The 17,000-nt window shown below is 36.4% G+C and overlaps 1 protein-coding gene across 1 annotated transcript; it reads right to left on the bottom strand.

Annotated features, from left to right (window-relative positions):
* Positions 1-391: 391 nt before the first annotated feature.
* Positions 392-16,681, bottom strand: mcoln1b (mucolipin TRP cation channel 1b). Its single transcript, XM_084107854.1, has 13 exons — positions 16,189-16,681; positions 15,118-15,368; positions 13,878-14,045; positions 13,409-13,565; positions 12,104-12,185; positions 11,734-11,830; positions 11,004-11,103; positions 10,817-10,923; positions 8,851-9,000; positions 8,672-8,773; positions 4,529-4,651; positions 3,581-3,787; positions 392-2,968 (listed from the first exon to the last, which is right to left on the bottom strand). The coding sequence occupies exons 1-13, from the start codon at positions 16,229-16,231 to the stop codon at positions 2,837-2,839; spliced, it is 1,719 nt and encodes a 572-aa protein (XP_083963980.1). The 5' UTR covers positions 16,232-16,681; the 3' UTR covers positions 392-2,836.
* Positions 16,682-17,000: the final 319 nt, after the last annotated feature.

Below are 17,000 nucleotides of genomic sequence, written 5' to 3'. Positions count from 1 at the left end.
CATCACGTTGTTCCACACCCGTCTAAACTTCTTTTTTCAGATGAAAGACCAAAGGGGAGATTTTGAAAAATATTGATCTGTCAAACTTCAAAAAGACAAAAACACCCTAAAAACACCAGAAAATAGCCCATATGAAAAAAAAAAAACTCCTTGTTGTTGAAAAAACTAAATAATTATCTATTAATGAGGTCATAGATTTAAGCCCATGCTGATAAACTGAAAATAATATTAATAATCAACAACAAAAACAACAATAAAATGTCTAATTGCCTTATATTATCTCCTCAATTATGATCACTGATGCATGTCAGGGTGTTTACCTGGATCGAAATATTTAATTTAAGAAAGTCTTAGTATAACTGAAGAGCGAAAAGACACAATTACACGAACAGAAGCTTCAGTGATTTAATCCATAAAACTGAGAGATGTTTGATGTTGACATTCACAGATGTGTTAAGTGTTACTACGTGTCTGAAAACAGACATCAAATCATTTTAAATTAAAGATACACTAAACCACAGATACACATTCAATCTCTCCAAATAAATTACAAACAAAAAATGTGCAAAACTGCATTATAAAAAACACACACACAAAAAAAACACAAATATTCCCTCTGTTAAAAATGAGTGTCACTGTCTGAGACTTTAAATAAAAGATGTGACCAAAAGCATCTCAGCTTACAGTAACATACAATAAATGTAAAAAATTAAAACAAAATACAGCATTTTAAATAATTTAGATCTCATTAAAACAGCAGTAAACATATCACATTAATCATGAAACTACACCAACAATTCATTCTGTATCAAGGCAAAAACAGCATCTTCCTCGCCACAAAAACACAGAATCCAATTTAATTCTCTCTCTTTCAGAGCAATAAACCTGAACGGATCTGATATTAAACTGCCAAAAGCTGAAGATGATTATTAGCGTAGAAAAGTCCATAATTAATATCATAAATATGCTATACTGAGAGCTCATAAATAACCTTCAATAATCATAATAATGCCTTTTTGTTCCCTTTCAGTCCTGTATTCACTTCTCATCCACAACCACTGCTTATGGTTTCTCGAGTACTAGTAATGAATCTCATTAAGCATTATAAGACATACAAGTCATTTCAAGCCAACATTATCATCACGCTACTGAGCGCACACACACTTCTGAACACACACAAAACACTCAAAGCTTCACCGCTTGAGTGATTCCCTGATGGACTGACCTGTGTGTGTCAATAACACAGGGAAAAACCTCTCTAGATGCCCAGGGCTTCTCCAAACATCAGTGTGTGTGTGTGTGTGTGTGTGTGTGTGTGACGCGCTGAAGGAGCAAATGCACTGGAGACAGATACAATACACCACCCACATTAATATTCATGACAAACCTGCAAGCTATGCTTCCTGTAAACCACATTCACACACACACACACACACACACTAGAGAAATCTGAAACAAAGCACAGAAAGAGCGTCAGAATGTGGCATTATCATCCATATGATGCCAATAAAGCACAAATATCCTACTGTGCTTATGAAACATAAGCATTATAATATCTATATATCCACAAAACACATTTAAAAATGTATTTCCTGAAAATGACTTACAAAAAGCATAAAATCAGATGTGGTCATAGCCGGCAATATGAAAGCATATGAACGGAATAAAAATGATCAGGTGAATCTGACGAAAATGTGTAGGTCGTATTTCAACCTAAAAATTATTTTCATTACACGAATAATCAACCATTTTAAATTAGATTGACCCTGTTCAAATAAATTACAAACTTAATTTTTTTTTTAAACAGAATGTCATGGTGTATTATTATTAAATTTATGCTTATTTAAAATAAACATTGTTTTGCATGTAAGAAAACAAAGCCGATTAATATTTGTTGCATTGTGACATATACATAACAAATGTGTTTCATTTTCTCTCAAATTATTTTTATGCATCTTGTATTTGAATCTGCAACTTATATTTATGCAGATTTAAAATGGAAAATAATTCCAGCAATTAAGACCAATTTTTTTTTAATAATGGTCCCAAAAAAAGGCTTATTTTTTTAAAGCAAAATATAGCTTCTGATTTTTTTTGCGTGTGTTTTTAGGGTGAAATGTGACCAGGACATTTTATCACGAGATTCACCAAAACACCTGAAATATAAATTGTTCTTCTGTGTAAGGTCGTATTTCAACCGGAAATCAGTGAGAGACGAGAAATATCGCTTTGCATGTCAGAAAACACGTCTATTTTTGTTGCACTGTGACATTATTTTCATGACAAAATCTCTCAAAACTATTTGTGTCACATATTTGTTGTATTTTCCTCTTGAATCTTAAAATCTTAAATTTATGCATATTTAAATTGAAAATATATATTTTTTTTGCATTTAAATAAACACTTATTTTAAACGTCATGAAAATAATATCACAAAGCAAAACATCATAATGGTCCTAAAAAAGGCTTAATTTTTTTTTAATCCCAAATTTTTTCTTTCTTTCTTTCTTTCTGAAATGTGACCTGGACATGTTTGTTGTGACTGAGATTCATCAAAACACCTGAAACGTCCTCTTGTTTCCCTCTGTGTTGGTGTTAGTTTGTGTGCAGTACCTCCTCCTCGCCTCTAGATGGCGACGCTCACTTTACCTGTTCTGGTCAAGATGCTCATGAATATGCAAACACAGTCTGCTCATTAATTACAACGGATTTAAATATAAAATAACGGAATTAAAACAAGTTTATCTGTAAACAAACAAACATAGGAGTGCATGTCCATCCCGTGTGTGTGAGATGAAAGAAGCGTTACCCAGAAACACACACACACACACACACTCTAGCTGAAGCAGCAGAAGAGTGAACAGGTCGATGGCTCAGGACAGTGGAAGTTTCCAGAGGTCGGTGTGTCGGTGCATTCGGCGATGAACCGGTGCAGTTCAGACGCCTGCGGCACGTCATGCGTTTGTTGCTGGAACACAGACACACAAACACACAGCCGCTTTTACACATTTCAGACAGGCACTTTTAAAGGGGTCCTATTCTGCTTTTCCACCTTTCCAAACTGGAGTCGGACAATGATGGAGAGACTCAAGAAGGAGTGACAACATGTAGAATGCAACAGGACATTTCTGAATGGTTAGTTGATGAATTTATGCAGCTGATGTGGAGTTAACTATCTTCAAGTCACAGATTAGCATATTCTGTCATGATAATCGTTCCCGTGGGCGGGATTTATGTTAATTTTAGGGTTTGTGATGTAACTAACCCATGAAGAAGCTCATTGTAGTCTCTACCAGCCGTTTGTTGTAGTCCTTAAAAAACGATTTCTGTAAAGTAAAATATCTCCCTTTGCTTTGAACTTTGAGCGTTGTGACTTTGCAGATGTTGATTATGCTCAAACAGCAACATTACACTCTAACTAAAGTTAAAAAAGTGAATTCATAATCAACCACCTCTTTAAGTTTTTGTTATTTTGTGTAAATATTTAAATTTATTTTTATTATTTTCTATATTTGTTTTATTCAGAGTTAGTTTTAGTAATTGTATTACATTAGTTTGGGTCGAGGACAGCAGGACTCACCGAGATGGTGTCGTAGGCTCCGGTGATGAGCGCGATGAAGAGCGACAGCACCATGTAGATGAAGAGCGAGATGAAGGTGTAGAGATACACCTGACTGAAAACCCACACCAGCGCCCCGCTCTGCTCCATGTCCGAGAACGTGGCGAACATGTCGTCTCCGTTGATGAGGGAAAACAGGCACTCGGACACCGTGGAGAGAGAGCGGAACTGGTGGAGAATCACAGACGAGGACATGTCAATGCTTGGATGCTAGAAGACAATCAACAGGATTCAGAAAACTATGGATGTTTTAATGTGGTGATTTACACCGGTGAGCCAAAACATTATGACCACCTGCCAAATAAGCTGTATACAAGATATTGATCAAAATTGATGCTCCTCTTGATAAAAATGAATGTTTTGATGTTATTATTATATATATATATATATATAATTTTTTCCACAAGAGGTCGGCAAAGACAGCCAGTGTAAGATATTTTGAGCTGAATTAAAGGGGTTATGCATGAAATTGTGAGTTATTTTGAATTTAAATTGAAAGAATGTGAGGAATGTGCTTAAATTACTATTTATTTATTATTTATTGATCAAATCTAGTAATTTAAAGGTGCATAAAATGAAAAAATCCCCCCAAAAAATGCATTAAAAAATAGAAAAAATATTATAAAAATTAAATAAAATAAGCTTTCTGGACAAAAAAATATGAATAAGTGCACTTGTGCCGTGCGCTTTAGACCATGTGCTTGGATCCTTAAACTAGGGCCCAGTGTGTGAAAATGATTCTTCATGCTCCTATCAAACATTCTTTTACAATTTGAGCCTGAGGAATCAGGAATTATTATCACTGCAATAATGATCCAATCATAGACTATTAAGCATTTGCCTATTTAAATCCGAACAGTGATCTGTTTTTATGTTGGCGGGGCAGAGTGTTATTGAGCTGTGACGTACTTTAGCGTGGTAGGGTCCCAGGACGATCCATCCGCAGAAGCAGTAGCCCATGTAAATGGCAGCAGCGCAGCAGCAGAACCGGATCACGCTGGGAAACGCGGCTCGTAGAGTCACGATCAGGATCTGGAACAGGAACAGATCAGGAGATTCACTCGTTCAGTTTAGATTTAGAAAACAGGAAAGAAAAAAAAGGAAAGAAAGCTCACAAAGGCTTTCTAAACATTTCAGGGTCGTATTTCGAGACAAAATCAAAAGAAAAATAAATTAATTTTTTCTAGCATAAAGACTGTTTTATGGCCAATTAAAGAGTCCAATTTATTAGAAAATAGAAAGAAAATAAGAAAGAAAGAAAGAGGAAATGTGAAGCTCACAAAGCCTGTCAAAAATGTCAGGGTCATAAAAAAATTATAATAATTTAAAAATAATTATTATGTTTACTAGCATTATAAACTATTTTATGGCCCAATATTTTGTACATTGACAATTAAATGAAGTACATCTCCCCTCCATACACTTATTACTATAAATTCCAAGCACTTTATAATTTGTCTTACTGAATTTATTTTGTGCCGATTTGAATAAAAGTAATAATATAGCAAGACAAATACTGTATTACAGTAGTAAGAATCATCATTGAGAATAAAGAGAACTAAAAAAAAGTTGAGACAGATTAGAATAATGAAAATGAGACATTTTTTTATTTGATTTGATTCCTGGACACATGAATATTAGAAGTATTTTCTTAAAAGATTTTTTTTTATTGAACTTTCAAAATTACAGAATTCAAAGTTCTTGACACATTTCTTTTACACATTTTCACATTTTGAAAGTATAGATTGAAACACAACAATAATTTAAATAAAAAGAACTGATAAATTCTTGAATACTTAAAATCTTAAATTCTTAAATTATCTTAAATTAAGAGAAACATAAATTCATTTAGCAGAGATACAGTTCTTTGGGCTTTACAACTTTACAGAGTACTTTTAGTTACTGTTTTAGTTAAAAACAAATCAATAATATATATTTTTCTTTTGGAAAAGTCATATTCATTTGAATGAAGTAAAACAGAAGACAAATTTAAGAGGTTGCAGTTCATTTAACACTTTATGACGAGTCATTTCACTCGGCGGTCATCTTTGAAACGCCTCTCGGTCATGCAAGTGCAGCTCCTGTCTCTTTGAATGGGGAAACAGCAAATTCTCCAAAAGTGTTCGCCAAGCTTACGGTTAAATTTCATATTTGAAATCACCAATGAAATCTGACAACAACTGTCATAAATCTAGTTTCTAACCGCTCAAATAATGACAGAAAATTAAATTTTTCAGGCTGGATCAAGCTCATGCGCAGTGGAAGCACGTCTGACTGTTTCTTTAGCAACCGGGCAGCTGCAGTGATGCGATGACTTTACCAATCGGTGATTGGCTCTTATTTAGAAGGCGGGACTTATTCCTCCATATTGAGCATTGCACTTTTCCCCATTCAAAACAATACGAGAGTCTTGTGTTATTCTAGTCTTTGGTATTGCTCAGTGGGACATACAGTCAAGCCGAAATATATTCAGACACCTTCAACATTTCTCACATTATCAAAGAAATTTAGAAAATTGTAATAAAATATGATAAGAACTCAGAGTTATCAGATGAGTTGATATTTCACTGGTTTTGTCCATCCTTCTGTTAAGGGGGTCGCACACCGGACGCGCAGCTCAGCGCCGCGCAGTGCCACGTCTTTTAAATTCGAACACATTATTCTCTATGAGAGTACACACACCGGCGGCGTCTGTCCGCGGCGCCCAGCAACGGCTCAGGACCGTGTTCAAAATCCTGCCGCGCCACAGAGCGCCATTTACATAGTTTTATATTAAATTTACATTTATGTGTCTCAAATCGTAGTTAATGTATATACGGACTTCACCCTGTGCTGCAATATACATTTAGTTTTATATTTATTTACAGAAATCAGAAAATTGCTGATGTTATCAGATTTTCAGGTGAGAGTTGTCCTAGACGTGGCGCGGCGCGGCGCTGAGCTGCGCGTCCGGTGTGCGACCCGCTTTAGACTGTCTCTCAGATGAATTATGTTGAATATCTGTCAGATGTTAAATTTAACTACACAATTAGATAATACACATTTAGCTCAACGAATGACCAAGCAATGCTTCATTCTGTTCAGTCTGTGTGTAAAAAGGTCGAATTAGCAAACACTTCAGCAAAACATGGTCAGGTCAAGGTGTCTGAATAATTTTTGCTTCCAAATTTTTATACATTTTACTGGTTGTCACTGTATGAAGAATTTCTGGCAAGGCAAGGCAAATTTTATTTGTATAGCGCATTTCATACACAGCAGCAATGCAATGCGCTTGACACAAACATATAAAAATAAAAATAAAAATAAAAATATGGAACTACATTCAATTTTGGCAATAGTAAAAATAATTAAAATTCTATATATATAAAACACCAACAAAAAATGAAAATAAATATATTTATTTATTACGCATTAACTGCAGAAATAGCATCTGAAAAAAGCTTGGTCTTTAGTCTAGTTTTAAAAATTGTGGTAACACTTTACAATAAGGTTCATTAGTTAACTACATTAGTTAACATTAACTAATAATGAACTGCACTTATACAGCATTTGTTCATCTTTGTTAATGTTAATTTCAACATTTACTAATACTTTATTAAAATCTTGTTAACATTAGTTAATGCATTGTGAACTAACATGAACAAACAATGAACAGCTTTATTTTCATTAACTAACATTAACAAAGATTAACAAAAACAGTAGTAAATGTATTGCTCATTGTTAGTTCATGTTAGTTAATACATTTACTAATGTTTAATAAAGGAACCTTATTGTAAAGTGTTACCAAAATTGTGATAGTTGGAGCGTTTTTAATGTTTTCTGGAAGCTGGTTCCAGAGATGGACGCCACATTAGTTAAAAGCAGCTTCCCCTTGTTTTGTCCTGACAATAGGTTTTAGTAGAAGCTGTTTATATTGTGATCTAAGGGGTCTTGGTTGAGTATACTGTTGAAACATAGCATGAAGGTATTTAGGTCCCATCCCCTTTATTGACTTAAAAACTAATTAATAAGAGTGCCTTAAAATTAATCCTGTGTCTAATTGGGAGCCAGTGTAAGGACTTTAAAATTGGAGTAATATGATCTATTCTTTTGGTTTTAGTAAGGATTCTGGCTGCACTGTTCTGTACAATTTGGAGCGGTTTTAAAGTCTTTTTGGGGAGTCCTGTTAAAAGCACATTACAATAATCAATCCTACTAGAAATAAAAGCATGTATGATCTTTTCAAGATCCTCCTTAGACATGAATCTTTTAAGTTTATTAATATTTTTAAGATGAAAATATGCTGATTTTGTGATTGTTTTTATGTGACTATTAAAATTTAGATTATTATCTATTAGGACACCAAGGCTTCTTACCACTTCCTTTGCTATTAAGCCCTTTGTTTCGAGCAGGGTAGAGATTTTACATCTTTCCTCATTTCTTCCAAAAACGATAACCTCAGTTTTATTTTTATTGAGCTGGAGAAAGTTCTGTGACATCCAAGTATCTATTTCTTCAGTGCACTGACAGAGAGTTTCAATGGGGGTATAGTCATTAGGCATTAGAGGTAAATAAATTTGTGTATCATCCGCATAACTATGGTAAGAGATTAAATTTTTCTTTATGAGTTTACCAAGTGGTAGCATATAAAGATTGAATGACAGTGGACCCAAAATTGAGCCCTGGGGAACTCCACAGGTCAAAGATGTTAGTGTTGAGGAACAATTTCCAATTTTAACAATAAAACTCCTGTCACTAAGATTCGATTTTAGCCAGCTGATCACAACACCGGTGAAGCCAACCCAATGTTCCAGTCAATGAAGCAATATGTAATGGTCAACAGTGTCGAAAGCCGCACTGAGATCCAGTAATACTAAGATGGATGCCTTGCCTGGGTAGGGTAGATGCCTTCTGGGTATAATGTCACAGTTATTTTATTTTGCTATCCTCACTAACATTAATGAACTATAGTGTCCAGCACCCACTAGTAAAAATATATAAAAATGATATCTGGTGTCTGATTAATTTTTGATTTGACAGTAGAATATGCGACAGGAATGCAGTGTAACTCACGTTGTATTTCTGGAAGAAGCTGAAGTATCGTAACACCCCGACCCAAACCATCAGAGTGGAGGTTCCCATCAGAATACTGCAGACGTCATACGACGACAGGTTCTGCGGCACAAACACAAACACCAATCAGATCAGAGCGCTTCTCGAACACAGCGATACCTCACAGGAAAGCGTGTGACCTTGGTCTCGATGGCGATCTTGATGAAGGAGGCGATGATGGTGAGGACGTCACTGATGATGAGCAGGAGGTACCAGCCGTTGATGAACTCCAGGCGGTCGGCCCAACACACCGAACGGCCCAGAGACTGACGGAAATAACACACAAACTCCTGCCGACGCAGAGGAACTGTGAGTTAGGATGCATTAGGAAATCACACACACTTTAACTGCATTTACACTGCAAGTCTTAATGCACAGATCCGATCTTTTGAACCGACTGTTTACACTCACTTTAGACAGGACTGGTATCTGACAGGGGTGTAACGATACCCTCATGTCACGATTCGGCACATATCACGATACTGAACTCACGATACGATATTATTGCGATACTCCAAGACATATGATAAAAGGTTAACAAAAAACACACTGTTGATTAAATTGCTAAATTTGGTTTTACATTGTGAGTGTAAATGAATAGGCTTGGACTTGGTGCTGGAAACCCAAAGCAACAATAGAGACACCAGAATAACAATATTCATGATTCTGAAGCTGAACATACAGAATTATTTGTTTGCACTCTGTCACTGAGATATATTTTAAATAATGTAGGACACTTTTTACTGGTAACAGACATTTGGCATTAACAGGACCCACAAAGATTCCCCCATTGCATTATTATACATTATATTCAACATTATATACAGTAGTTTAATGTAGTGCTGACACTAAAACTAAGAACTTTTTTCTTACACAGTAATTTTTTATTTTGGGTGAATATCTGTGTTTACATTAATTTCCACCCAAAAATGATTTTCTGTGATCGTTACACTATGCACATGGTAGACCCTGGTTTTGAATGACCGTGTTAAAATTATTTATATAATTCATGTCAAGTGGTCATTATTATTTGCCAGCATGGACAAGATAACAGCTGTCATGACTCATGAATGTTTTGCAGCGCAAAATCTGACGCACCAGATATATAGTCCGGAAATCATTTTTGTTTATCTACAGCTCTGATCTAGAATTCTGAAGTGAAATAAAGTAGCCCTGTAATATTTTTTATAATGAATTAACCAGAGCGAGAGAGAGAGAGAGAGAGAGAGAAGGAGAGAGGGAGAGGGAGAGGGAGAGAGAGAGAGAGAGAGAGAGAGAGAGAGAGAGAGAGAGAGATAGAGAGAAAAATGGAGAGAGAGAGGGAGAGAGAGAAGGAGAGAGAGAAGGAGAGAGGGAGAGGAAGAGGGAGAGAGAGAGAAGGAGACAGAGAAGGAGAGAGATAGAGAGAAGGAGAGAGGGAGAGGAAGAGGGAGAGAGAGAGAAGGAGACAGAGAAGGAGAGAGATAGAGAGAAGGAGAGAGAGAGAGAGAGAGAGAGAGAGAGAGAAGGAGAGAGGGAGAGGGAGAGAGAGAGAAGGAGACAGAGAAGGAGAGAGAGAGAAGGAGAGAGAGAGAGAAAAGGAGAGAGAGAGGGAGAGAGAGAAGGAGAGAGAGAAGGAGAGAGGGAGAGGAAGAGGGAGAGAGAGAGAAGGAGAGAGGGAGAGGAAGAGGGAGAGAGAGAGAGAGAGAAGGAGAGAGAGAGAGAGAGAGAGAAGGAGAGAGGGAGAGGGAGAGAGAGAGAAGGAGACAGAGAAGGAGAGAGAGAGAAGGAGAGAGAGAGAGAAAAGGAGAGAGAGAGGGAGAGAGAGAAGGAGAGAGAGAAGGAGAGAGGGAGAGGAAGAGGGAGAGAGAGAGAGAGAGAAGGAGAGAGAGAGAGAGAGAGAGAAGGAGAGAGAGGGGGAGAGAGAGAAAGAGAGAGAGAGGGAGAGAGAGAGAGAGAGAGAGAGAGATCTACTTACTTATACGTTAAATTTCTTAACTTAAAAAAATTGATGTAACTGATTACCTCAAATTAGTAGAGTTTTGCCAACTTATTCGGGTTTATGGTGTGCATCAAATTCCGATCCGTGTCAGATGCGAGTAAAAGATGGGATTATCTGTGGCTTACGTGTTGCAGGATGATTCCCCTGAGGATGGAGCGTCCACACAACACCAGAGACAGACCGCACACCACCGCCACCAGCACGTCGAACGCCACGCGCGCGTAACTGTCCGCTGGACACAGAGACACACGGGTTCAGCGTCAGCAGGACACACACACACACACACACTGAGAGCACTTGGGGTCGGCTCACCGTGTCCCGACACGTTGGGGTCTCGGCACTCCTTAATGGACGCCTCGTTGAGCAAACTGAGCTTCACTTTACCGCTGTGAGCCTTGTTATCAAACAGGATCTGAAACACACACACACACACACACACACACACACACACACACACACACACACACACACACACACACACAGCCTCATGTGCTTAGAAAGGTTTCACATATTATATTATAATATAAATGACCCTTCCAAAATTTCCAGCATCATTACTCCAGTCTTCAGTGTCTCATGATCCTTCAGAAATCATTCTAATATGATGATTTGATGCTCAAGAAACATTTATGATTATTATCAGTGTTGAAAACATGATACATTAATGTTCAAAAGTTTGGCGTAAGATCATAAAATGCATTAATTTGGTCAAAAGTGACAGTAAAGACACTTATAATGTTACAAAAGATATCTATTTTAAATAAACAATGTTCTTTTGAACTTAATATTGAAATAATCCTGGAAATTTTTTTTATCACAGCTTCCACAAAAATGTGAAGCGGCAAAACTGCCCAAATTTATCGAATGTTGACTGTATTTTTGATCAAATAAATGCATCATGGGTGAACATAAGTGACTTCTTTAAAAAGATTCCAAACCTTTGAATGACAATATAATATAATATAATATAATATAATATAATATAATATAATATAATATAATATAATATAATATAATATAATATAATATAATCTGTGCGTACAGTGATGGAGAAGGTGTAGCAGTCGGGAATCTCGTTATTAATAATCGTCTGGATGTTTATGGCCTTCAGCTGAAACTGGATGGTCACATTAATCAGCCTGTGGAGAGACAGACAGAAGTGCAGAGAGGAACTTGAGCAACCATTTCACAAGACTAACGCCTCTTACATAGATCAGGGTTTGACAACACTAACGGTGTGTGTGTTTACTGAGCTACAGTTACTGTCTACAAAATTAAGCTAAAAACGACGTTAAAAACCACTGATAAAAGGTAAACAATGTTCTGTTTGCGCTGGTCTGTGATTATTATATTTCATATATAAACAATATGTTCTCATTTGGAATCGCAGGATTGACGTGTGTCTGTCTCACTTTTGGAAATTGAGGTTTAAGGTATTGTAGTGGTTTCGCAGTGGAGCTGAAGGGTCTGGCGGTGGATCCACTCCGACACAGTCTAAAACAACAACACAAACACACAGGAGAAGAGTCAGTACGGCTCATTTAGAATCACTGATCATTCAAACGGACAGCAGGTTTGTGTTGCTAGGCAACAGAGGAAAACAGAACACAGATTCCGTGGAATTCCGAATATTTAGAACTTTGTTAATATTTAGCTCTGTTCTGAACCCTAGTGAGACTCCTTCATAGGGAGCATCGCCACCCTCCCTATTCTGCTCTCTCAAGTGGACTGGCAAAATGATTAGGCCACATGTATATGTATCCTTTATGCAGAGAAGGCAATCCCAGAATGCACTGCAATGAGGTGCAAAATCAGGATGAAATATTTGCTAAAGTTGGCATGAAACTGAAGTTGCTAAACAGTTTTGAAACATTTTATACATTGGTTGTTGACTGGATTGTAAAAAATGAGTGATGCATACTGAATTATTTTCTTACTTAGTATTTTGTCTTGTTTTCAGTATGATTGTCTTATAATTCTTAAATCAAAAAGTACTTATTTGAGAAGGACATTTTTAAAACAACACAAAATATCCATAAGAAAAAAATATTGGTAATAAAGTAGTACTATAATATTAAAAAATAATAAAAGTAATAATAATTATTTTCAATAATAAAAAGAAAAGGGAAAACAATATTTTTCCTTTTAAATTACGTTATTTTTCTTACTTGCACTGACATTTTTTCTTGTTTTAAGCGACTAAACTAGATTTATGGCTTTGATTTTCTCGCAGTTGTAGAGTAAAACGTGATTTTGAAAATATATATTTCATATAAAAAATGAAAATAGTATTTTTGTGCATTTTTCATTAAAATAAACGTATAATTCTGTTACTTTTTTAAGTCGACTTTTTTCACTTCAGCAATAATCTGCCAAGTTTGAAAAGAGATCAAACTTAAGTCTGTGCGTTCAAGATTTACGACGGTTTACGTTGGAAATTTAATGTGCAGGTCTATGTTCAAAAAGTGAATAAATGGATAATAAATACAGCGTAAATATAATTTAGTATAAAAATATCCCATAAAAAATACAAAGTATTAAATGAAAAACATTATCAAACTAAAAAAATAGTACATTAATTTCATTGACAAAAAAAAAAGTCATTTTTGAGCGACGCGCGGAGAGCACCAGAGAGTGAAACACATCAGACAACGAGACGTCTAGTTTTTAAACTCAGAGCTATGCATTAGTGTGATGTGATGTCATTTCCTGCGCACCCGTGACAACATGAGGGTCGATGTCAAACGTGTCGTTGACCGGGTCGATGGTGCCCTTCCTGTAGTAGTGCTGGCACAGATAGAGGGCGCTGTCATTCACACCCGCACCGCGGACATACGCGTACCGTCCCACTGACGTCTGCGGCAGAGACAGATACTGACACACACACAGAGAGTCAAAGGTCAAACGTTATATTCAGACACACTGTAAACTAGTTCAGCACGTTTGCATGAACTGATTTGACGTGGATGTTTTGACATGAAGCTCAGTGTTTCAACACTCGTCTGATGTGCTAATGTTGCTAACATCCTGTTTCGCTAACGCTCTCTGAAACTACAGATTGATCAACAGCCTCCTCATCCACAGCAAGCTCTTCAGTTACTTACAACTCACACACAGGTGTTAGAGACAAGTGTGTCCCTCGTGAGCTCATGTGACACACACAGATGTGCAGATGTGTGTCTGTACCTGCTCTATGGTGTAGTTGATGTGGTCGTGGACGCTCTTCTGCGTGTGGATGCACAGCGGCTCCTCAGAATCATCCCGATAGTCCCTGAGGAACAGATGCTTGAAGGAGTCGGTGTTCTCCTCCTTAAACGCCACCACCATCTGATTACTGAGACCAAACAGCACCAGCTGACACACACACACAGGTGGAAACACACCAGTTAAGACAGATATCCACTGTGTGCGCTTCAAGATATTACACTGACTGATGAGCAGTTGTCATTGTAGAAATACTCCACTTTCTGCCCCAAAACCTAATAATTAGGTACATTACTACAGTAAAACTAGCAACTTGGTGTTAATTAACTAAGTTAAGTTTACACAACTGTTTAAAAATAATAATATTTTGCCTGTTCGTTTACATGGCAATGGCATTTTGGGGGCCTGAAAATAAAAACTGAGAAACGAGTGTTAAAGTGCATGTTTTTGAAACCTATACGTTATTGTATCTGTAAACAACAAAAACACGACAGAAAAAGACAGCCAGAATCCGAAGCAATTAACAAATCATTCGTGACCTTAACTAATGCAGTTTCAGTGCTGTGAAATTGAAAGAAACCAAGATGAGAGTGCAATTGAGAAGCAACAGTTTGCTCTAAAAGTTTAGCAAGGAAATGAAGATTGGAAATGGGACGGAAGTTTTTTAAGTTAAAGTGCAATCGTCTTTGTTAACAACAAAAACGCAAATTTGTGAAGACAGTGACGTCTTGCGTATTACATGTTCAGTCTATAGACGCGTAGTTTCTTTTCAAAGTGACATCGCCATCTACTGGCCTGACATGAATAATACAGCGTTTTTTATTGTTTTCGCGGATCCGTGTTAATGAGGATCGTTTGACAACGTTGTCGTCTGTACGCAGAAAAATTAAAAAAGATAACGGTTTAAGTACATTGTTGTCATGTAAACGTATCCTAAATGACTCTGAAAGCCTCTTTCACTGTTTGAAAGCGATCAAATATTAATGCATCATGGTTTTACAGTAGCACAGCAACTTTTTGTAGTGGCATGCCACTTTGATTAAGTGCTAAATGAGGAATAATGTAATTAATATCACAAATATTACCAGTCAACAAAAGTAAAAAGCAAAAGTGTCCAATAACAGAGGGTTAAAGAGATTGATTAGCATTTAACTTATTTAAATTTAATTATTTGAAATGCTTTTATCCAAAGCGCCTAATAAATGCAGAAATGTTGATGTACCTGTACAGTGACTAAGATGATCTTCAGCAGCTGAAGGACCAGTTTGAAGGGTTTGCGGCCTTTCGCGTGGTATTTATCACAGGGGCTCATGAAGAAGTACTTCAGCTTCCTCCTCAGGGCCTCCTCCTCCTCTTCCTCCGGCCCCCGAGGGCCCGTCACACACACGTCCAGGGTGGGGGGGCTGCGGTGACACCCGCCGTTCAAGTCGCCGGAGCCGTATCCCATCACGGGACTCAGCAGCCGGTCCTTCTCTGAGGAACACACACAGTACAACGGGGCATTTGCTGTTAAAATCATCAACAACAACAACAAATGGGTAACCATATAAATAATTTTTTTTAAATTGTGTTTACATAATATGTGAGTACTGTGAATAATTATTTTGTATACAGGTGAAACTCGAAAAATTTGAATATTGTGCAAAAGTTCATTTATTCCAGTAATTCAACTTAAAAGGTGAAACTAATATATTATATAGACAAAGTGAGATATTTCAAGCCTTTATTTGTTATAATTTTGATGATTATGGCTTACAGCTTATGAAAACCTTTTCACAATATTCTAATTTTAATAATTTTATTTTTAATAATATATTAGTTTCACCTTTTAATTTTAATTATTGAAATAAATTAACTTTTGCACGATATTCAAATTGAGTTTCAACTGTATAAATACACACACGACATGCATGTATATATTTGAGAAATATTTGCATGTATATATTGTATATATAATTTATATTATATATAAATATTTATATATAAAAATAATTTGTTTCTTAAATATACATGTATACATGCATGTGTGTGTATTTATATTTACAAAACAATTATACACAGTACAGTGTAATTTTGTGTTTCTTCAGTGCTCTTAAGTTAGATGTTTTTGCTTAAACTGTAAATGAACCTGCTTCTAAAACATGACAATGAGGCTCGATAAATGTAGACGAAGCAATAATTTAACCTCAGACACATAAATATTAAAACGAAAGATATATCTGTCATAAAAGTTATATCATTTTATAGAGATGTATGTAAATAGCGGCGAATAAATAATAATATAATATCAAACCTGTGGCCCCTTCAGCTGAAGGTCTGGTGTAAGCGCTCGTCATATTACGACCATTGATGAGCAAAATCAGATATTGATAGGCCTAGATAAATCACATTAATATGATCGATGTGTTTCAGGAAAATAAACAGACGCGGATGAAGCGCATCGCTGCAGAGTCTGAACATGAGCAGAACACAACACAAACACCACCATCAGATGCTCTGACCATAGATGCTCTGACCACAAGCGCTGTCAAAATAAAAGTCCCAAAATGACCTAGGCAGGAAGCATGTATTTTCAACTGTTCGACATGTATTAAGTACCATAGAAAAGCAATTTAAAATGATCACATTTTATTTTGCATTAGGCCTAAATAAAAGAAAACATTCAGGATTCATAAGGAGATTCTCTTGAAATAAGTGAAAAACGCTGCCTGCCCCACTGTTTAGCACCATGTTTAGTACAGATTCCTCACTCTCCTTCTTTTTGTTTTTGTTTTCCCTCTTGTGGCGCTGTCAAAATAAAAGCCCCAAAACGACCCACCTTACATAAACCTAAACCTACCAATTTCCACCCCTGGATCTGGATCCAACTCCGCCCCCTGGATCTCGTGTACTGCAGTGAGGTGCTACTGCAATCATGCAGCATATGCAATGTATTTTAATGCTATAGAGGGGTAATATAAAATTGTCAAATTTAATTTTGCATTAAATTACGAACACATTCATCATTCATAATGAATTTGTGTTGCTGCAAATTCCCCTGGATGATTTTCAGTCCACTTTCCTCGCTTTCCTTCTTTTTCACTCAAATTAGTGATAGGTTTAATG

This window comes from Abramis brama, assembly GCF_963993115.1.
Source record: "Abramis brama genome assembly, chromosome: 1".
Taxonomy (NCBI): domain Eukaryota; kingdom Metazoa; phylum Chordata; class Actinopteri; order Cypriniformes; family Leuciscidae; genus Abramis; species Abramis brama.
Note: the sequence above shows the minus strand (reverse complement) of the source record. Positions and strands in the feature narration are given on the sequence as shown.